The sequence below is a fragment of the Cryptomeria japonica genome, chromosome 3 (genome assembly GCF_030272615.1).
Source record: "Cryptomeria japonica chromosome 3, Sugi_1.0, whole genome shotgun sequence".
NCBI classification, from domain to species: Eukaryota; Viridiplantae; Streptophyta; class Pinopsida; order Cupressales; family Cupressaceae; genus Cryptomeria; species Cryptomeria japonica.
The window spans coordinates 999,834,918-999,858,288 of record NC_081407.1 but is presented as its reverse complement, the minus strand read 5'-3'; the positions used below and the strand labels follow the sequence as shown (position 1 = coordinate 999,858,288).

Genomic DNA, 23,371 nt, shown 5'->3' with positions numbered 1-23,371 from the left:
GATGCAAATTGCCCACAGGCAGGGGTTAATATCCTCAACATTGAGAAGGCTGGGAAGACTGGTGAGAAAGAAGTACTGGCGATCACCAACGCCCAGACGAAAAAAACCACTTATACCGACCCCCGTACGGAGAAGGAGAGATTACGTGAGGCAAAGACCAATATTGAACGTGAGATGACGGTCGAACGACGGGACAACGAGGTGGCGAGTACATCATCCTGTACGGAAGCGAAAAATAACATCATTGGGCAAGTATTGCAGATGGAAGTACCTATAAGGGTAAAGGACCTTCTAGAAACAATGCCACAGTTAAGAACCGCCATTTTTAGTTCCATACAAACCACTGCGCAGGCATCTTTGCGTGCCACACGGGTGGAAGTTCCGGTCAGCCCCTCGGCTAACCCAATGTTGTTGGCCTTAAATAGTGGTTAGCATCCTGTTGTAGTAGAGATGGGAATTCTTGGGGCTATCCTCAAAGACACCATCGTGGACGGAGGTTCGGGGGTGAATGTACTACCAGAGGATACGTGGAAGAAGCTGGGGAAGCCAAAACTATGGCCACCCACGTTCAACTTGGTAGGTGCAAACCAACACGACATCAAGCCACTCGGCACCCTGATGGCCCAGCCGGTCACCATCGACACGTAACCTTTCATACTAGATTTTGTGGTAATCCCACTCAAGAAGGGGTACGACGCCATCTTAGGTAGAGGGTGGCTGGTTACAGCAAAGGTGAACCACGACTAGAAAAAGAACACCCTTTCTATGGAGAAAGGGGGGCGGAAGTACACCATTGATCTGAGGACCTAGGTTGTTGACGAGGAACTGGCATTATCTTCGGAATCGGAGGATGAAGGAAAAGGCGACCCGAGGGATGAAGGACGGGGCTGCAGGGAGCCCAATGACGAAGGGATTCTCAAACTAGGAGAGTGCTCCGAGGATGAGACAGGGTCATTGAATGGGCTCTTCCATTGGCAAATGGAGGATTACGAAATGTTCCAGAGCTACAGGCTCGAAGTAGAGGAACCAGAGCAAGCAACAGAGGAGGTGTACCTGTCGGAATACAGAGAGTATTGGAAGGGAGACGCCCCAAACCTTGATGATGTAGATAATCCCAAGATTATTGGCAACGATTGGAACCCTGTGTGGAAGGTCGCAGCCTTCAAAATCTTTATTATTCTTCTTTTTCTTATGTACGGGAAGGAGACCGTGGTCCCTGTAGAATTTGTGGTTCCAGGTCTTCGGATGGCCATTGAAAATAGACTTGCCACCAACGGGCCCAAATTGAAACCCTACCACGCGAAGCACGCAGGGGACCCGAGAGGCCGGACGGACACCGGAGAGCCCGAAGGGGGACCTGAGAGGATGGAAGGGGACTTGAGAGGTCGGGCAGGCGACTTGAGAGGCACGGGACCAACGTGGGAGACTCTTGGGCGAGGAAAACTGAGAAGGATGAAGGGCGATCCTAGAGACAGGGGACCCGAGCTGACGACTCTCTAGACAACTAAATTAGGAAATTGGATTTAAAAAAAAAACCAAAAAAAAAAAACCGTGCGGTCGTACGGGTCCGTACGACAGTTGACTGTACGGCTGGGTCAAAAAAAAAGAAGGGGGCATGGTGGAACCACCATACGGTGGGACACCGGCGGTGGTAACATCGACGGTGACCACCGTGCGATGGTAACACCAACGGTGACCGTCGTGCGGTGGACCACCGACGGTGACCACTGTGTGGTGGCACCCGCAACTACAAAGCCAGCAAAAAAAAAAAAAACAAAAAAAAAAAAAAACTCGTACGCCAAAAAAGGGGCAAAGTGCACTGTACGGTGGGGCCACGCATCCACCGTACGGCGTGGTCACCGTATGGTGGCACTGTGGGTTCATCGTGCGGTGGCACCGCGTGGTCACTGTACGGTGGCACCGCGCCGCGTGGTCATCGTACGGTGGCATCGCGGGGTCACCGTGCGGTGGCTATTTTAACTCGCATAATTGAAGAGGCGAACAGAAGAAAATAAATAAAGAAGGAAAACAACGCAGAGGAAGGAGATTGCACACACCCGCACGCTAGGTACACCGCACAAACAAACACAGCCGTACAGTGGAGGGATATTGACCGCACGGGAAGTTGTCTGTACGGTAAGGAGGTTGTTGACCGTACGGGGAGTTTGTATGGCCGGGGTGCCATCGGGGACATTACAGAGGAAACCAAAAAAAAAAAAAAGACAATGACCAAATTGAAAAATTATTCGATGACATCTGGAGCTTGGACATTGAAAATATTGGAGTGTAGAAGACCCCGCGGGGGCGCTGACCCTCGACCCCAGTTTATTTTTGAGCTACAATACACTTGTTGGAGTTGGACGGAGGGCATTGGAGATGTCATGGTAAGTGTTGTGGTTGTCCGTACTGTGAGAAAGAAGCTTGCAGTTAAGCATTGGTGGGGAAGCCATAAGCCGTAGAGGGAGACGGATTTGGAGGTTGCGAACAAACAGAGTTTGAGGGAAGGCATTGCAGGTCCGCGCAATTGTATGACAACAGAGAGTTATTCAGTTCAGTTAGCAGCCTTTGGGGAGTGTGATGGTGGATTTGAGGTGTCTCCTAGCTTTTGTGCCAAAGGGTTGTGGCCACCTCCAGGTAGGAATGGTGCGCTTGAGGAACTTGGAGTATGTCTCGGCTGGACGTGAGGTTGCCTTGGTGGATGCAGAGAGGGCTCAGGAGGAGTTGACCACTAGGTTGGAGGCAGTACTAGCGTGAGGCATAGCCCAGCGTACCCAGGAGTTGGATGCCGAGAGGGCAGCGCGGGTGGCTATCGAGGACAAATTGGCTAGGGAGACAGTATCATTTCAGTAGCAGTTGGTGGAGGTTGAGACCGAAAAGTATGTTTTGCAGACAAGTTTGGTTTAGGCACAGGAGGATTGTGATTTTAAAGAAAGCACTAATGGTGAAATCCGCACTTGAGTACAAGATGGTAGCAGAAAAGGTTTTTAAGCGAGGACGCAGTAGGTGTATAAGTTTCAGGCTTGACTAGTGTTAGCAGTTCTGTTTAATGTCATCTCTATTTTGTGTTAAGTCGTCCGGAGACGACTTCTTTTCTTTTGGGGGGGATGATGTTGGCGGCAATATTGTACACGGAAATAAAACTAGTTAATTAAGTTGTAATTGTGTTGGTTAGTTGGCAATCGAGGGGTGGTAGTTGCGGTGCGATGGTTGGAGCTCGCACCCCCTCGGCATCTTTATATACTTCCGAATGTAACTTGTGTACGACACTTATGAAGGGAATAACATCTGATATCTATGGCATTATTATTCTGCATTACGTGTTTTATCTGTGTGCTGTAAGTTATTCACTCGAGGGGGCAAACAAGCTCTCATCAAGGAGGCACGACCTTCAAGAAGCATCGCATGCCTTCAAATGAGGGGTGGCAGACTTTAACCAAAAGTCGGCCCCTTTGAAACAAATCCGATAAGTCAAACTCGATAATGTATGTTTAATCATTAAACCTGATAATGCATATGTGACTTAATAAGGATATTAAAGGATTAATATAAGCTGATAGATTCATCAAATGTGTAAGGCCAATAGGCCATTCACACATGTGATCTTGTTGAGTCGGCCTGCAGGATTTCTACCGACGCTATATCATCAACACTCCCTCTTAGCTAGGGAGGAATCCTTCTTAATCTCTACAAGTCACATCACCTCATCGTGATCACTAACATAATGACTACACTCATGTGAATGAAAGAAGCTTATCACCTCATTGTGATAGCATATCACCTAATCGTGATGTTTGACCACAATGGCTACTCTCAGAGGGTGAATACACACAAATGCTAAGTCATGGAGTCTCTCATATGACATCCACCATACCTACTCACAGAGGGTGGAACAAGGGCTGGAACCTCAAACTTCTCTCACAGAGAAGAATGCACAACAAGGGTTGATACCTCAAACTTCTCTCACAGAGAAGAATGCATACCAAGGGCTAATACCTCAAACTTCTCTCACAGAGAAGAATGCACAACAAGGGCTGAAACCTCAAACTTCTCTCACAGAGAAGAATGCACAACAAGGGCTGATACCTCAAACTTCTCTCACAGAGAAGAATGCATAACAAGGGCTGATACCTCAAACTTCTCTCACGGAGAAGAATGCATAACAAGGGCTGAAACCTCAAACTTCTCTCATAGAGAAGAATGCATCTCCACCATGCCTACTCGCAGAGGGTGGATCCACCATACCTACTCGTAGAGGGTGGATTGAGGGCTTTCACCTCAAACTTCTCCCAAAGAAGAATGCATTAACAAGGGAATGCACCTCAACTTTCTCCTCATACAGAAGAACTCATTAACAAGGGATTTCACCTCGAACTTCTCTCTCACAGAGAAGAACTCATTAACAAGGGATTCCACCTCGAACTTCTCTCTCTCAGAGAAGAACTCATTAACAACGGCTTTCACCTCAAATTTCTCCATCATAGAGAAAAATGCATTAACCAAATCTTCATGATGATGTGGCTCCCTCCGAAGCTGAAATGTTTGGCTCCCTCTGAAGCTGAAATGTTAGGCTCCCTTTGAAGCTGAAAAACAAGCTCCCTCTTAAGCAAATATCAAACTTCTGACCTCTTCGTCCAAGGTTACTTCTGACGATATGTCAAACTCCCTCTGAATGCTGATTCTTCCTCTGCGAAGAAATGCAAGCAATCTTCCTTCCTTGAATAGAGATTCGTTAGTGTCTGAACCTTGGATATAGGGACCGCCAATGAAAAGCATAATTATGGCAGTAGTGCTAGGCACACAGGCCCCAACCAGCCCCGCGGCCACGTTGAGAGCAGTGCCAGTGCAATGTACAGTTCTTGCATCTGTCTGCGCTGCCCACAGATCCTTCTGCAACTCTTCCAAAACCAAATTCAAAGTGAATTCACATTGGGAAGCTGGCAACAAGAATCGGGCGATGCTCTGAGCAGAGAAGCCGTCCTTGACGTTGACTACATCGTCAACAAACTTGCAGATAGCGTCAAGCATTCTATCAATCTGCTGCCACAAATTAGGATTGGGAGCAATACTAGACATAGTAAGCCAATAATGCCCGACCATGCGGCCCTCGACCGGATTGGCCAATCAAACCAGTCTCAAGCTCTTCCAAGGCCTTAAAAGCGCTTTGAAACTTGGGTTCCATCACCTCCACGAATTCATCCATAAACCCCATTCGGCTGACATCGATATACAATCCAAGCTCCTTGTGTTGATAAAGCCAATCCAAGTACCGATTCCACAGGGTTGCAGGCTCCGTCTCTAGCCCTTTCTTCTTCTTCAAAGAATTTGTATTGAGCACAGAAACCTCTCCAGCCATAGCAGCTCAAGTTCGAGTCACAAGCCGGCATCTTTCAACGCTGACAATGCCAAGCTTTGAAATCTTGGGCGAAATCCTATGACTGGGCAGTAGGCAACTTTTTGCTCAGGTTGTTGTTTGCGTTTCCCCACGGAACTTCAGACGCAAAGGATTTTGGGCCATCATACTTGTTCTCGAGGCCTGGGGAGACCCGATCCCCTGATTGCCACCTAATTTGTTTAGACGCTTGACTGACGTCACTGTGAATGGCGGAGGTCAGCGAGTGTAATCGCTGCATTATCCTCTGTAGTCACCTTTCGATCTAGAAGAGATCTTAAATCTGCAATTGTTTGTGATTGAATTTCCCTTGAGAGCACATGATCTACCTTCAAGCAGTTAGGCTCTATAGAAGGAACCCGCTCTGATACCATGTTGATTTTAAGGTAGTGCTCGTTAACCACAGGCAAACATCAGATCTGTTGCCTTCCCAACCATAGACGATAAGCTCTTATCGTCACCCCTGAGCACACTACATAAATTTCTTACCATCAATTGATCTGCTTGTACATGAATTTGATCTGCCTGATTATGATCGAACTTGCTATCTTATCTCTGTTCCAAAGAGGGAAGACCACGTCCATATATATCCGTCGAAAGGAGATATCCAAGAGTCGGCTCTCATCAAGGAGGCACGACCTTCATGAAGCATCACATGCCTTCAAATGAGTGGTGACGGCATAGTTGAAAATCTCGGACTCGCCTCGGACTCGGCAAACCCAAAATTTGGACTCGGACTCGGACTCGTGAAAGACTTGCGAAAGACTCGGCAAAAAAAACAACCGTAGTTTTACAAAAAAAAAAAAAGAAATTAATGCATTTAGACAACATAAGTGCCATAATTGAAACATTACACATGTCATATGATCTACAAACACGCAATATTTGAAATTTCATCATTCATGGCAGCATATTCAAGTTTCAAGTTTCAACTCTAAAATGTATAATGGCAGCATAAGTATATAAATGTTCACAAAATTACATATTATGATATGTCCAAGTCTAACTCCAAATGTGAAAAACAACAATGTGAATGAACAAACCAAAGAGAAGACTACATCTTCCTCTTTGTATTTTTCCTAATATAGCTCAATTTTTCAGGCCTTGAGCTAGAAGTAGTAGCAGTGGGTGTTGTGGTATCTAAATGGTGAGATCATTCTTCTTCAAAGTCAAACTCCTCATCATCGTCCTCATCTTCGTCCTCCATTTCATCCAATCCTGCTCCTTCTGCATCTTGTGCTGCTCCTCTCTCTATTTCTGCAATTTCTTCTTTGGTAAGGAGGACATCGTCACCATCATTTTGTTCATTCATGGTCCAGTCACCATATGGATCAATTTCATCCAAGTCAATGGCTTCATGTGAAACACCCTCCACTTGTCTAACTCGAAGGCGAAGGTTGTACCGAACAAATACTAGATCATTGAGCCGCTTTTATGACAATCTATTTCTCTTCTTTGTGTGAATGCTCTCAAATACACTCCAATTTCGTTCACACCCAGAAGCACTGCATGGCTGAGACAAAACATGGATAGCTATCTTTTGAAGATTAGGCGTGCCAGCACCATAATTCTCCCACCATAAATCTACAAAAAACATTTAGAAATATTAGAATTGAGAAAAAAATGTAACAATCAAGTTTGTAGGTTTTTTCTTGCACTATTGAACTAAGTTACTAAATTTTTTACCTGGTTGTTGTTTTCCTCTCCTATCAATTGCTAGTTGTGATGAGAAGAGTCTCCCCTCTGCACTTTTGTAGATCTTGAACAATGAACATTTCCAAATTCAGAAATAGATAGTCAAAGTGTCAAACTCAAATTCAATAATGAACATTTCCAAATTCATAAATAAAGATAGAGCAATTGCAAATGTCAAATCTCACCTCCAACTCATCAAGAACCTTGTCTCTCAACTCAGGATCAGGTGTCATGTTATCAATGCATGTAATAACACTTGCCATGACCTCCTCATCAACCCTAAATGAATTAGAGAAGTAGAATTTCGGGTTTAAAAAGTAGGCGAAGGCATGTATCGGTTGGTGGAGTTGGTTTGTCCACCTACGATCAATGATGCGCCAAAGGATTTCACATTTTCTTGTATTTCCACGATAGTAATGTGAAATGGCCTCTTTGGCCCTATCCATGGCCTCATAAATGAAATCCATTGGCATGCCCTCTCCATCCACCATACGAAGAACCCTTACCAAAGGTTCTGTCACCTAAAAAAATGAAAACAAATTTTAAATTAGTACAAAATCAACCCCTAAAAAATAAAATCAGCAAATAGACAAGATTGTATAAACTTTACTTTTGTGTTTGTTACTTACCGTAGTCAACTCCTCTCCACTTTTATTGAACCCTTCATCAAAAACAATGCTCACAATCTTCTCTACTTCAAGTCTTTTGGAGTATGCAGACCCCAACCAAGCATTTGACACAAACATTTGCTTAAGATGAGGAATGACACTAAGAATGCTTTGCAAAGTGATGAAGTGGCTTGCAAATTGTGTCACTCTAGGTCGCACAAGGTCCTTGCCATTTGTGTGTTTTCTCATCAAAGCAAGCACCCAAGTATGGTTGTAGATGAATTTGGTGACACTTTTTGCATCTTCAACCACCTTCTTCACCCATCCAATCTTCCTAATGTCCTCTAGCATCAAGTCCAAGCAATGTGTAGCACAAGGACTCCATGTAATCGAAGGATGCCTCTCCATAAGCATTCTACCTGCAGATACATATGCAGCTGCGTTGTCTGTGATAATTTGGACAACATTCTCAACTCCAACTTCTTGAGCCACACCATCCAACAGGTTACACAAAGTCTCTGCATTTTTTATTTCATTTGAGGCATCAACAGAGTTTATGAATACCATTGCACCATTTGAAGCCACCAAGAAGTTGAGAAGAGTCCTATTCCGTCCATTTGTCCATCCATTAGATAAAATGCTACATCCTTTTCTCTTCCAATACCTTTTCTGATCATCAACCACACCTTGTGTATTTTGCACAGCTTTTTCTAGCAATGGCCCATTGAAGTCATAACCTATTGGGGCCTTAAACCCCTTACCTGCAACTGTTATTGCATTAACAAAACCTTCCCAATAGACATTGTTTGCTGCATTGAAAGATAGATTATTGTAAAACCAAAAGTTTGAAGTTGCTATCCGTGCTTGTTCATGCTTCTCTCTATTCCATTCTGTACCTTCAAGTGAAGGTTGTGAACTTGGAACATTGCGTGGTACAAAAAAATTAGGGTATGATCTAACAGGAGTGCCACTAGCCTCACCCTCATTGTCACCAAAAGATGAAAGTGACTGACGACCCCGAGTGTGACCAATGGGACCCGAAGTGGACAATGTGGGATTCATTGCAGCTGCCATGGCTTCTCTTGTTTTTTGCCTTTCTTCCTTATGCATATCATTCTCAGCAAGAATGGCCTTCATCTCTCTAATAATTTCAGGAGTTGATTTGGGGCATGCCTCCACACCATATCCAGGTATTTGTGCAAGGTGGTATTTTAATCTATTGATTCCACCAATCATCCATTTTGTACATTCGGTGCAAGTGACCTCCCCCTTTTTGCTTCCTGCAATCCCATATTTCCATGCTTTATCTCTTTGTCTTCCTGACCTTGGGGTTGCCCTTGGAGTTGAACTTGCCATTGCTGATTTAACATGAAAAAAAAAAATCAGCAGGGTTTTATGGAAAATCAACAAAAAAAATGACAATGAATCATTTGGAAAAAATAGCATTCAAAAACAAGAAAAAAAAATGCGGAAATAACTTAGGAAAGGAAATAGAAAAAAATTTGGCAGCATATCCCCTTGTTTTTCAAGATTTTTTTGAATTTCAAAACATTGAAATGATTCAAATGAAAAAAAAAGAAAGAGAAAAAATCCTACCTAGATCTCTCTTGCTGATTTTTTCTTCTTCCCTCCACTCTTTCAAACCCTACAAACCTGCTATAACCAAAGAAAAACAAAAATGAAGTGAAAAATTAAAAAAAAACTGTGTTTTAACCCTTTACGGGCGTATTTTCTGGGCCCACGAGTCCCTGCAAAAGACTCGCGAGTTTGAGCAAAAGACTCACGCGAGTCTTTGCGAAAGACTCGCGAGTCTTTCGTAGGGACTCGCCTCGCGAGTCCTTGGCGAGTCGACTCGCGGCTCCCAACGACTTGCGAGTCCGTGGCGAGTCCGTGATATTTAAAACTATGGGTGGCGGACTTTAACCAAAAGTCGGCCCCTTTGAAACAAATCCGATAAGTCAAACTCGATAATGTATGTTTAATCATTAAACCTGATAATGCATATGTGACTTAATAAAGATATTAAAGGATTAATATAAGTTGATAGATTCATCAAATGTGTAAGGCCAATAGGCCATTCACACATCTGATCTTGCTGAGTCGGCCTGTAGGATTTCTACCGACACTATATCATCAACAATTAGCACTAGATCAAGGACTCTTTGACTACTCTTCCAATATGGTTGAGACAGAAACATAAGTGCTGCTGAATTTGAAAATTTGCTTGCCCTCAACTGTTTTCTCTTATGTCCTTCAGTCTCGGGGAGCCTGGAGATTGATTAAGTTCTATCAGAAGGATTGAATCTCTTTCATTATTGTGTGAGTTAATATATGAGTTTTAAGCTTAATAAATATTAAATACCAAAATTCTATGGGATTGGGTGTGCATCAGAAAGCTGGATTAGACCAAACAGGAAGTTCTCGATCTTGTTCAAACCCAGGTCTCAAGTAGTCCTCTACAGGCTCTTGGACTCTTCTATAGTGCTTCTTTTGTATATTCTTCCCATTTTTTTACAGTGCAGGGTTCATCATAATATTCACAGGTTTTGGTTTGTGTGGCTCCTGATTTTAACATACACATGGTGGAGATTCATCCGAAAGATTCTGTTTTTAACTTATTCTGCTACTCTATATTCATTCTTGGTAACTGCAAACAAATTGGTAATCTGCACTAATTTTAGTTACAAGTAGTCAAGACTCAAACTGGCAGTGTGATATTGTCTAGCATTGGTTCTGTGTGTTTGGATGAATTGTTAGTAAGCAATGTGTGGTAACATGGCATTAAAATATATAATCCTGCAGTCATGTTGTAAGATAGTTTTTATTTATTACTTATTAGTGTTATTTTATAGAGAGCAAAGCTTTAAATTGACTCTGCTATACTTGATGCTGCAGTGATGGATGACTGTAGAACAGATCATGTCCTGGCAAGTTCTCTAGGCTTTTCCACAACTGGTAAAATGAATGAAGGTGACATGGAAAGAGGTATGAAAATGAAATTGAACTGTCAGACAGTGGAGAATAGTGTTGAGGATAGCCCATTCTCTGATAATTTGGGCTCTGAGCTCTCTTCCTATTCAGGGGCATCTGTAAAGGAAAAAGAAACACTTGATGCAAATACAGTATTGAAAACTATAAAAGTAGCTGGGTTACATGAACTTGTAATGTTAGCAGAGGAATTCGAATATGAAGAGGCTACAGAGAAGAAAGAGGTTGAACAAAAAACAATTGTTCAAGCGAGTAATAGTACAAATGAAGAAGCATATATTGACAAGAAGAAACATCTGTGTAAAGTATTCAATGAAAGGAAGAACCATTCTAAACATAAAGATGAGGAAAATACTGAAGAAGACTGTGAGGTATTGTGTCTTGCTTTTTCTTTGGTTCTTCTATGTTTACTGTGATCTTAGAGAAATTAGAGATGTAGACATATTGCTTTCTAGTAACTTAATTAAATTATTTCTGAGCAATGGCAGGGAAAGACAAGCGACTGCAAGCACTTTGACCTGAAATAGTTGTTGCCACAATGATTATTAAAGCATGGCCAAAAAGCTATATTCTCTAGGACGTGTTCCCACTCCTTGATCCTCCATAACTTTTGCGATCCCCCCACTATTTTCCAATTCAGTTATTGCTCATAGGATTTTGAGAGTCCTTCTAGGTGCAAGCCATTCGTGTTGTCACACTTGTTCATTCCTGGGGACCGGGTAGCATAGAGCAAAAATGTGGCCTGAAACTTCCTAGAAGTCTTAGCTTTGGAATGTGTAGAAAATTTGAACATTTCAGAATTATAACAAAAACATTTCTGATGTGTTTTGTTGATTTCGATAAAAAATTCTGTTTATTCTAGATGGTATGTATTCAATGTTTGAAATATTCTTGATTCAGAAATAAATTATATGGTCAGTTTATATGGTATTGTGTGAAGTAGTTCATAAAATTCCTTGCATTTTTTCTTAAGTTGATGAATATTTTTGTTACCGGGAATAATCATTATGTTATGTTGTCATATTATGTTTATGTTGTCGTCGGTAATAATGAGTTATGGCAGTCAGTTAGTTAGTCGTCCCGAAGGGCAGTTGGATGCAACGGTTGGTCGCACCCCTTCGGGTATTATATATTGCATACCTTTCCTTCTTAGTATCAGCATGATAGTCGTATCTGGTGTGATGTTGTAAGCTCTTGATGTACATGGACTGTTGAATTAATACAGAAACTGGTTCTTTAATATATTTCCGTTATGTTCTGTGCATTTACTTTCTGCGTTTAATCGTTTACCTGTATGTGGCAAACAATTTTTTCCTTTAATTCAGGTTTATTTCTATCGTTTTATGCTCCAACCAAAATCATTTGTCTGAAGGCCAATATGATAGTTACTTTGTACTCTAATTGCAGAGGAACAGTGTTATATCGAACCATCATTTGTCAGAGGTGAAATCCCGTAAGTCTGGTTCAAATGTGCTCGAAAAAATTGGGAAGCGGTCTTCTCAAATGCAAAAATCAAGATTTCCTCATCAGAGTACCTCTCTTCCGGATGTAGTAAAGATTGGACCAAGAGGTAGCACAGACTTTAGTTCTAAAGGAAATAATGGAGAAAGATCTCAGATTGCAGCTGTAGAAGATACAGTATCAGCATTGGATGGTTCAGATCATCAGCCAATAAAAGTTGGAGTGACAAGGTTAAAGTGTACTGTTCCACAACCATTTGCCCTAGCAACCGACAAAAGGGTTTCTGCAGGAGCGCTACCTGCCAATTTAGTGGTTACTAATGTGTCACCGTGTCCAACTGCAGGAAGTGTTCCACTCTCTTCAGTTCCTAGGAAAGACCAGGTAAGATTACATCATAATATTTGTTTCTCGCTTAAAGTATTTTCTTAAAGGTATTCTGTAAACATCCCTAACAAGCTTTACAAATATAACATATATACATACACACACATGCACCTACACATGACCCTTTTCTTTATTCAGAAAAGGTACCAGGTTAAAGAATCTTTGTAGACATGAAGAGTTTTTGGAAAGCCTGAATGACATGGGCATGTAAGGACACAGATAAAGCCAGACAAAGTTCTTATAGTGTGCAGTTATTAGATTTACAAGTTGTAGGAATGATGATATGCAGCATTCTAAATGACTGTATTTGATGAGTTAATGCTGCAAAATTTGGTTTCTTGTCTGTGTATGCAGTTCTCTGCAAAGCATGATGCTGAACCATTATCAAAACTGTCACACTCTGAAAAATTGAAGTGAGTAGATCATAATGTACACTTAAAGTCTTAAAGTTAATATTATTTAAAAAAAAAAAATATTACAGCAGATTTTGGGATTTCTGTGTGATCTAATTGTTTGGCTATGCTAATAAGTTTTTTAAAGAAGAAAATGGTATCAAGTTAAATGATATTCTTTGAGACATGCTTATAATCTCTACTGCAGAGTTATTTTTTGCATTTTGAGGAAATGCTGTATTAAGGGTTGAGGAAGATGTTTATCAATTTTCTTCCCTGCATCTTTTATCTTGAATATATGGAAACTAAGTAACTACTACTTCGGTATATTGTCCATTTTGATCATTTGCTTACCTGCACTGATTTCTTTTTTGATTTGTTCCTTTTAGAACTTACTTAAATTATCTTTATTTCTCTTACAAGTTTTAAGCCAACTGGAGATTCAAAAGTCAAGCCTGGTCTTGTTACTTCTACGTCCAGTTTCAGCTTTAGATGTGATGTGAGAGCTGAAAAACGTAAAGAGGTGATTTCTATTGAATGCGAGGATAGCCTTCTTTTATGGATCTCGATTATCTTGAATTCTAATCTCTTAGATATTGTTTGAGCCATATTTTGATATTGAAGAGATTATCTCATAATATATCTTTTATAATTGCTCAGTTCTACTCCAAGTTAGAGCAAAAATTGAAAGCAAAGGAGTTGGAAAAAAGGCAATTGCAAGCCAAATCAAAGGTGTGGTTTTACACAGTAGTTTCCCTCCAATGAATTGTTGCCTTAATTCTATTTTCCCTTGTTTTCAGTGGGTGGATTCTAATTCTTTTATATTGGTTTAGGTGGTTTCTGTGCTTCAAATGTTCTTATGTGCTTCTTATGAATTTGCAGGAGCAGCAGGAAGCTGAGTTAAAGATGCTTAGAAAAAGTATGACATTTAGAGCATCTCCCATGCCAACATTCTATCACCAGGGAGCTCCGCCAAAGATTGAACTAAAGAAGGTATTTTAAATTGATTTCCTTGCTCCCAGTTCATTTCTACCATCCACCTATGATATGATATCACTTCTACATGACAAAATTTCACTGAGGTGAATGCTTGCACTATTTACTGAAAATTGCAATGTGATGAATATGAATTTTAGATTCCTGATACTTTGATCATGGATTTTGAGATTGGATGTTATTTCTTCTACTGGAACCTGTATTTTCTAGTATCTGATAATTTTAAAAGTTTCAACTGAACAAGAACATTGTGCATGAAAGTATAAAATCTTTTTAACAATGGATTAATTTTCAAAAATAAATTTTACCCCAACTCAGAAGTTATCTAAATTAAATTTTCTCAATTTAGTTGAAGGATTTAATTTCGATGCCTAGAGAAATATGCCTCCACATGCAATTATGTGATAAACTTGGTGAACAATTTGCTGGACAACTTGGGGAATCTATCAATAATTTGTTGACCAGTTCTCTGAATATCTGTATGAATGATTCTATGAATGGTTCTATGAGCATTTGATGTATAACTCTGGAAACAATTGGATGGCAACTGTATTAATAGTTCAGTGAAATACAGTGTAGAATTGCTCTATGAAAATGACCCGTATTGGATCTAGGAGTAATGCTCATCCTCAAAGGAAAACACTTTGGCAAGATTTAGTTGAAGAAATGACCTACAAAACTTGGTTTTATGGAACTGCTGTTTATGTGTAGGGGGTGGTTTCCTAACCACTGCCTGATGAAACGAGGTGGTTTTGTCCCAACAGAAAAAAAGAATTTGAAACAAAAAGGTGTCCTTGTCTCTTTGAATTTTGCATAGAAGGTTTTTTACACCGATGAGGAGTCTTTTAGCATTCCATAAGAAGTAATTTGTATCCCTTAGAATTAGAAAGCTGAAGTAGTGATAGTCTCGATAGAGGTTGTAAAACACTTTGTACTATTTGAACAATACACTTCAGTTGAAGAGCAACTGCCTCAACAAATTAGGTTTTTTATCCTTATGGGGTTTTCTCAGGATAAGTCTGTTGTTTGCGTTGCATTTTACATTTTAGCAATTCATTACATTGTGTAGCAGCTCTTTTGTTATCCAAGCAGAACAGTAGTTAATGTGTTTGATTCCATAGTCTCTAACTAGAATTATGGATCAGAAAAACTATGCAAACAATTTTGTCTTCTATTTAGAGGGCAACAATTAGGAATGGCTTGGTCTCTTGCTTTTGAAAGCCACACCATTGTGATGTTTCTGTCATACAGAAGGCTATAAAATTAAATGTAGACTTAGAGTAGAGCAAGTTATGTAGTGAAACCCCAGATAGAATTAGAGGCATATAATCCATCAATTGAAACACTTGCTTAAATTGATAGAGTAGGGAAATAGTGATGATCAAACTGAACTGTCTAGAGGAGCCTCACCTCTAATGTCAAAGCCATTTATGTTACTTATTGTATTATATCTATTAGTGGTTACCAATTTCTCTGCTCTTTTGTCATAATGTTACAAATACATGGAGATCTCCCCATTTTCTATTAAGCTTAAAATTCATGCAAAGCTAGCCATGCCAACCGGGCATAAGGCTCAATATTTCTAGAAGGCACCAAAATCACTTCAACTCATCAGTTTGGTCTTCTTTTGGTTTTCTGGAGTGTCAAAGCTAGGTATCGTTGTTTTTTGTATTTTGTTATTTTTGCCCTTGTTGGCTAATGGTGGGCACCATTGTTTTTGTTTTAATGAATAAAGAAGTATCTGGATTAATTGTATTTGTTGTTTAAAAATATTTACATCTCAGGTGAGCTGCCTTCACCCTTCATTAGGGTTTTAAATTTTAATTTGTGATGGCTGCAAATGGAATGAAATGCACTAATATGCTCATGACAATATGGTAATGTGTTTTCTCTCCTTATCTATCTTATGGCTTGTAAGTTTGATGGGTCCATTGCATTACTATGATTTTGGATGAAGGGTTTCCATGTTTTGCTTAGTATCCGTCTGTCATCCTTGTAAGTAATTTTGGCGTTTCTTTATTTACACAACCTATATTGGGTGTCACTTGGCATAATGGTTGATCTTTCCAATGATTTTTTTGTAACCTTATCATAGTTTGCACGTGATTGCTTCATCATTGTTGAATTTTGTAATAACCACCCTCAAATTTTTTAATTTTCTGACAATATGTAAGGTCAACATTAACATTACAACAAATATATATTTGCTGTTATAAGATTGATATGGAGCAATTTGCTGTTACATTTCCAAAATGTTGCCAAATCACAAAGATATTAGATGATCAACACAGTCAAATGCCCAACAAGGAAATACCTTGGATAAGTGATTACAATGAATGTTGCAAGTCTGATTTAGGCGTTTGCTGCTTATAAATGCTGGCATGGAAGACAACTGCTGCAATACCCCAAGATGATGCCAAACAACAATGATAATTAATACAAACTGATGCCCCACGAAAGAAATACCTTGAAAATAAGCAATTAAGAGATGATACAGGTTTGCACACTTGATTCCTTGCTGCAACTGGGGCTGTTTAGAGTTTGTTTTTTCTATAATAGTGTACCAGCCTCACCAAACACTGCTGTACTACCTCCAAGAAGCATACCCATTGTAAAAGACTTCACTAAATACCCAAACACAGTTGAAATAACACTCAAACAACCAAAAATACTAACTTTCCAGGGTCTGATATAGCTCAGATCAGACTGTACAACACTCTTGATCACTATCAAATAGCTTAACACAACAACAAATGCCACATTTGCAACTTCCAAGAGGTAGAGTGATCCAGAGACTTAGCCAATTCCCAACACCCACATAAATCACCTAAAAATGAAAAGCTTGGACCAGGGTTCTCACACTTGGTGTCAACAACTGTACAACTAGGTTTTTAAATGGCACGGCCACAATGTACCAGGTCATGCTCCAACCAAAATGAATGGCTTGCAAATGCATAGCACAATGGCATCTCAAAATGTCACAATAGAAATTAAAACTTAGAGATTTTACCCCAAATTAGCCCATCAAGAGATATACAACTTGCTATAGGCAGAGGTACGACCAAACGTAAACCCCTCCAAATCGCCTACCAAACTCTCCAAACAACATTGCAAGAAATAAACAATCAAACCCCAAGCTTGCAAATGCATAGCACAATGGCACCTCAAATGTTACAATAGAAATTAAAACATAGAGATATTACCCCAAATCTTGCCCACCAAGAGATGTACGCCTTGTTATAGGCAGGGGTACAGCCAGCCTTAAATCCCTCCAAATCGCTTACCAAACTCTCCAAACAATGCTGCAAGAAATAAACAATCAAACCCCAAAGAATATCTGGAACTCAAAAAACATCAAAAACTTTTATGGCTAGAAACCCCCAAAATTGGAAGCTCCAATCTGCACATTGGCGATTCTTGAATGAGACCATATCGTCTAGCTAGAAATTATCTCTCAAATTTGAAACTAGAAATCTGAAGAGGGTCTTCATCCTCAGAAGATTATGGAAGAACTTGTAGGTTCAATTCAACAACATTTCAGTATCAAATTTTCAACACATCCAAAATGAGTCCCCTCAACCGCCTTTTATAGCTTTGGATGGAAAAAAGTCGTTAAAAATGTAAAATAATTCATTCACCCACCCAAAGGTTGTTTTAAATAAAAAAATGACTAAAATAAAATATCACTTTAAGTATATATTTTATCATTAAACATTAGAAATTGAAGTGTATATTTTAAATACTCCAGCCAAGTTGCGAAATCATTGACAAAGCTTCAAAATCCAATTTTGATCATGCCATGATGTAATTGAAGCAGTGGGATGATGATTGGTGCCAACTCAGAGACTTGCTAAAAAGTAAAAATAGATGTGCTCTCCAACAAGTTGGGAGAACACCCCAAGAATCTGAAGACGCACCTGAAAGTGTCACTGCAACTCATGATGCCAATTAAGCTCATTGTCAACAATAGAAACCATGAGAGGTTGAACCTATGTTCTCCAAGATTGTTGGAGTCACCTTACCATAACCAATTAGCCCATGGGAAGTTAGGAAATAGGCTAATTGTCACCAAATTGATTAGATTTAAGAAGGTGACATTACAGTCCTCCCTCCCCAAAGTTGCTTGTTCCCAAGCAATTGCAAATTTGGATGCCGTAAAATCTGCTCACTCTCCCAAGTAGCATCCTCTACAAGTAAGCTCTTCCTCAAAATATGCTCCCTGTAATCAATCACTTCCTTTGGAATCAAAACAAGTTTCCTTGACTCATTTAGAGGGGGCAACTTAGAAGAGGGAATAACATTATGTCTAAGTACTTTCTTGAGGCGTGATACATGGAAGACATTATGCACCTTGCTACACTCCTCACACAAGCCTTCTATTGCCTTGAAACGTAATTCTTGAGGTACCATTCCACCCACTTGTTGATAATCTTTCTAGTAAGAGGATGATTAAAAAGTATTCTTGGGCTTCAATAATGATTTCAAAACTTTAAGAATTCTTGATGTTGTTGCTAATCAATCCCTTGCTTCTTTCACATTCAACAAAGAGATCAAAAACTTCATTAGCAATTGACACAATTTTTGGAATCTAGGCAATATTCCTACACAAGCGTTTTCTTTCAATAATGAAGAGGTTGTGAAGGTACTTTTGTAGTTCGACAAGGTTGTGAAAACCTTGGTGGAAATCGATGAGGTTGTGATAACCCCTTTGGAAGCTGACACTCAGACAATTTTTTGGAGGAAAACCAATGACTGGAGAATGAATTTGTTTGAAAGGGGGCAAAAGCAATGACAAAAAGTAAACTAAGGCAATATATAAGTATGTGAATGTAATGTGTGATTCTAACTAACTGTGCTAATGTTCTTTAATATTAAGTAGTTTAATAATATTAACAAAAACATTGGGATGGACAAATGCAATCCACATTCTTTTGCCAGATTGAAGAGAGCTGATGTCCTTTAGAGAGAGGGAGAGAGAGGGGTTATACTGGTATCTATAGATAACCAGAAGTAGGTCAATGGGACTAAAGGTTACAGCAGTTAACAATAGAAACACACAATCAAAATAATAAAAGTACGTAGGACAAAACAAAGCACTGTACTGCTAACTATTAGCAATGAAGGGCAAACATGAGAGATTATATTAATGTATTGGAATAACCAAAGAAGATCAATGGTATTTGAAATTACATGTAACAATAGAAGGTAATTGGGAGAATACTTTATGAGAGGTCACGAGGCATGTAATTGCAGCTGTAATGGTGAAGTGAGAATGAAGTATGGCCTGTAACACAAAGGATTGTGTGAGAGAGAGGGGGGTGGGAGTGGGGTTGTAGTGTTTGAATTATAATATAGGGACAGGATGGAAATTAAGGGCTGTCATAAGAAGTACATTTGTTGAGTGAGCGGGTTTAGCAGCAGCTTAGGGTCAGGAAATTAAAGGGAGTACAGTGTGTGTAAGAGAGAAAGAGAGAGAGAGAGAGAGAGGGAGGGGGAGAAGTTTGACAGCAAATCAGAGTCAGGAAATTAAAGTGGGTACAGTAATGTGGAAATAACAAGATGGATGGTGTTTGAAAGAAAATGCAGATTTACAGGAGAAAGAGACATCAGTTTGATTTTGTGTTGAAGAGTGAAAAACAGAAAAGAGGGACAAAAGGTAGCAGGGCTGGAAGGTGAGTAAGATCACTTAGAGCTAGTTTGTAGGCTTACTAGGAAGGCAGGTAGCAGTTGTGAACCAAGGGGAGGAGAGTCGAGTGACAAGGTGGAGCCTAGGAATAAATGCTGTCATAAGGTTAAGATTCTTTCTCTATACTAAAGGTTATATTGGCGTCTATAGATAACCAGAAGTAGGTCAATGGGATTAGAAATTACAGCAGTTAACAATATAAACCTATGTTACCCCAAGCTTCCGGGACGGGGACAGCAGGGGACAGGGGTACGTGTTTCCGGGACGGTGATTTTTTTTGCCAATTTTGGGGACGGCTAGGGGACGGCAAAGGGTGTGGCTATATAAAAGTAGGGAAAATTAAAATATATAGGGAAATTTAAAATATTCATATGGAAACATGGATAAAACATGCACATATCCATTATAGAACCTTAACATATAAGAACTAGTAGAGTTCTTATGGCAAATTTGTGTTAAATTGACAGTCAAAGTCAAGTTGCTTATAGAATTCATTGTCTATATGCAAAATTTATGGGGACGTCCCCTAGGAGTCCCCTGTACCCGGGATGTCTGGGACAGGGATGGCTGAAAAAACAAACTGGGGACGCGTCCCTGGGTAACATAGATATAAACCCTACAATCAAAATAATAAAAGTATGTTAGACAAAACAAAGCACTGTGCTGCTAATTAATAGAAATGAAGGGCAAACATGAGAGATTATATTAATTTATTGGAATAACTAAAGAAGGTCTATGGGATTTGAAATTACATGTAACAATAGAGAGAGGTTATAAGAAAATGGATTATTTTGATTGAAAGGTTTATGGTAAATATATTTATGTTTCTTTCTGCTCCCCTTTTTTACTCTACAAAGTTATCTTATTTGAAATTTTATTGGGCAAACAGGAGTGATGCTTTTAAATTCTTGATTGTCTATCTTTATTTTATGCAGATACCTCCAACTCGTGCAAAGTCACCTAAGCTGGGACGAAGAAAAAGCTATCCGGATGTAGAATCTGAAAACAAAGCAAATCAAACTGGCAGGCAAAGTCGTTTTAGTCTAGATGAGAAAAAGAGCAATGGGAGCTTGCAAATTCAAATAGAAGAGAACCTAAGTAAGTTAGGGAATAAAGATGAGAATGGAAAGGGAACCGGCACAACTACAAGATCATTGAACAAAATGTACTCTGAAAAATATATCACGCCAAAGTCAAATGCAATGTCCCTTAGTGAAAAACAAGGAATTATACACAGTCCAGAAAAAGGACTTGCCAATGGATCAGCTGAGGAATTTGTTACAAGCACCATATCAAGTAACTTGTCTGCCAGCACAGCCAGTACCTATACTGCAATTCCACAGAAATTTGAAGCTGTTGAAGAACACATTGAGGTTGAGTCCTCAGTTGAGAATAGTGAGATAGTACAAATTTTGAATGATAGAGAAAATATGTCTCTGCAGGAATGTGAGTTTGCTGAAGAAGAAAATGGGGCCAAATCTTTAGATGGGCAAGATTTGATTGCAGAAGTGGATGTTCAAGCTGGTATGTTTAAGGAATCTTTTTTTCCCGTCAATATTGTTCAAGATGCCAACAACAAAGCAGCCTATGGTACTGAAGATTTGCAGATTTTAGATGGCCTCAAATTAAATCTCAACAAAAGTGTATCCAATTTCCAATCTGATGGACAGAATGGGCAAATGCAGGAAAATAATATGGATATCAGAGAGAACAAGCTTAAGTCCATTAGACGTTCTCAACCAGATTCAGCTGTAGAAAACAATGGAAAAGCAGTTAGCAACCCAAGAAAGGAACAACTCAAAGTTGTGACACCCTACTCCAAGAATTCAAAGAGAGGAAATGAAAAATTGGCCTCTTCAAGGAAACTAAGAAAGGGAAACAATGCAATGGCTCCAATGGCAGCAGATGTTTCTGTACAATCATGATTATAGTTTAATCTCCATTGCTCTTCAAAGCCTCTATCTGTATTAAGTAGAGGTTGGACCCTATTCTACATTCATAGGTTGTATAGTTCATTTGCATTGCATTTCTTGTGCGGATCTGTATTTTATCATTGCTTTTGAGTTATTGGGCCTTTGTACCAAGACACCAAGGCAAAAGGCAGGAATGGGTGATTTGTAGGCTCTTTGTGAGCCAAGCAACTTCAACAGTGGATCCATGGTCACTTAGCATCTTTTTTATCTTGAATATTGGATGAGAAAACAAGCGCTTATCCTGTTGCAAGCTGCCAAAGTTTTTGCATTTATAAAGTTTTTAGCTATGCAGGTCACAGAGCAAGCAACAGTGATCTGTAATATAAGAATATATTAAGTCCATATTGTTAACCTCCTTAAAGGGATTAATATTGCAAGAGAATATTAAATGTGCTGAGTTTATGGTGGGCTGATATCACACTTGTACAACATAGCTTCATAAAAATGTGTTTGAATGGCTTTTAATATGTTTTTTATCTCAAAAGCTTATGCTAGTGGAAAAGTTTTCTCCTTGGGCCTAGCGGATTTGTGATACTATTTGCAACTTGAAGCCTGGGTTTTTAGGCAAATGGATGTATACTTGCGATATCCATGTCATTGGTTTTTGGTACAGTGGTAATTTGTTGATTTATAGGAACTGTTATGAGTTTATTTATTGATAATCTGTAAAGTATGCATTATCCGGGGAAGCTTGGCCCAGGAGATGTCATGTAGGATTTAAACCGAAGTCTAAATTGTGGCAGTTGATCTTCCTGACCACTTAGTGATAACTACTTTGTTGTAGGATCTCATTATTAACTCCATATTTTATTGTTGGATAAAAGAATACACCTAAGTAGTGGTCAAATCTGCCATCTACTGTGCAGATTCTTGATAGGCTAAGACCAATAGATAACAATCTTCTGTAAAATTTAGAGCAGATGATGATTAAGACTACCAAAGTTCAAACATTAGTTGAAACATACATATCCGATACAAAGTAATCTGGGTGTACCTTAGACACAGTTACCATGGTTTAATTGTATATAATCATTCCCACCAAAATAGCATACTTTCTAACTGTATAGATGGTCAAGATCTTTGAGTTGCTCAAATTGTGTTCTGGACGCAGCAGAGCAGCATATTAAAAAATCATATTACTGATATTTTTTCTCTGCCGAGTGCTGGAAACTATGGCTATTATTAGTTTGTCATTTTTTTAGGCGGTAGTGTAGAATTTTTGTAGGCATAGCTTTTGTCATAATTTTGGACAATTTAATGAAGTTATTTTAGGTGCAGTTTTTTAGTATAATTGAAGCATTTTTTAAGCTTTATTTCTAGGCAACTGGAGGTTGTGGTTAAGGTAATTGCTTCTAATGAAGAGAACTAAAAATAAGGGTTGCTTTTTTGTGGGTTGCCCAGGTTGGAAGTCTATATTGGGATCCTGGGCACTCTTTTCATACAATGGAATCGCGGACAGAAAAATTCAGATTTTTTTTCAGAACAGTGAAACTATTCAATCATCGAGTTGTCTGATTTCAGTAATAATAATCTTTTATAAACTCAGCAAATTCGTGTTTGTAGGTAACATACTTAGAGTTCCAGGTTTGATTGAAGCTTCAATTAGATAGTTTAGTTCAATTCTTGAGTACATAATTTGCATACCGTGGCCTGAAGTTTAATGTGTTGTTAGAGCAGAAAATCTGAAATTTACCAAGATTTTTGTGGATCAAAAGAATTGTTGTTAGTGAGTTGTTTGAGGATTTCTTGAATTGTGATGCTCGAGTATTAATTATCGAAACTGCTTACGTGACGGGAAC

The 23,371-nt window shown here is 39.4% G+C and overlaps 2 protein-coding genes across 2 annotated transcripts in view; one reads left to right on the top strand and one right to left on the bottom strand.

The window, feature by feature from the left end:
- The window catches only part of LOC131077756 (uncharacterized), a 29,395-nt gene extending 7,356 nt beyond the window's left edge, over positions 1–22,039 (top strand). The window contains exons 2-8 of the mRNA XM_058015303.2: positions 10,588–11,051; positions 12,088–12,522; positions 12,880–12,938; positions 13,341–13,440; positions 13,578–13,649; positions 13,800–13,910; positions 20,535–22,039. Coding sequence (XP_057871286.1) covers positions 10,590–11,051; positions 12,088–12,522; positions 12,880–12,938; positions 13,341–13,440; positions 13,578–13,649; positions 13,800–13,910; positions 20,535–21,524 — 2,229 coding nt within the window. The 5' untranslated portion in view covers positions 10,588–10,589 and the 3' untranslated portion in view covers positions 21,525–22,039. The remainder of the gene's footprint in view (positions 1–10,587; positions 11,052–12,087; positions 12,523–12,879; positions 12,939–13,340; positions 13,441–13,577; positions 13,650–13,799; positions 13,911–20,534) is intronic.
- Positions 6,444–7,537, bottom strand: LOC131077757 (uncharacterized). Its single transcript, XM_058015304.2, has 3 exons — positions 7,270–7,537; positions 7,076–7,148; positions 6,444–6,973 (listed from the first exon to the last, which is right to left on the bottom strand). The coding sequence occupies exons 1-3, from the start codon at positions 7,528–7,530 to the stop codon at positions 6,822–6,824; spliced, it is 486 nt and encodes a 161-aa protein (XP_057871287.2). The 5' UTR covers positions 7,531–7,537; the 3' UTR covers positions 6,444–6,821.
- Positions 22,040–23,371: the final 1,332 nt, after the last annotated feature.

Coding starts and splice junctions, on each gene's coding strand:
- LOC131077757 (XM_058015304.2), bottom strand. CDS start 7,530: ATGGATAGGGCCAAAGAGGCCATTTCACATTACTATCGTGGAAATACA. Junction 7,149..7,269: donor AGGTTCTTGATGAGTTGGAG/GTGAGATTTGAC, acceptor TCATTGTTCAAG/ATCTACAAAAGTGCAGAGGG. Junction 6,974..7,075: donor GAGAGGAAAACAACAACCAG/GTAAAAAATTTA, acceptor TGTTTTTTGTAG/ATTTATGGTGGGAGAATTAT.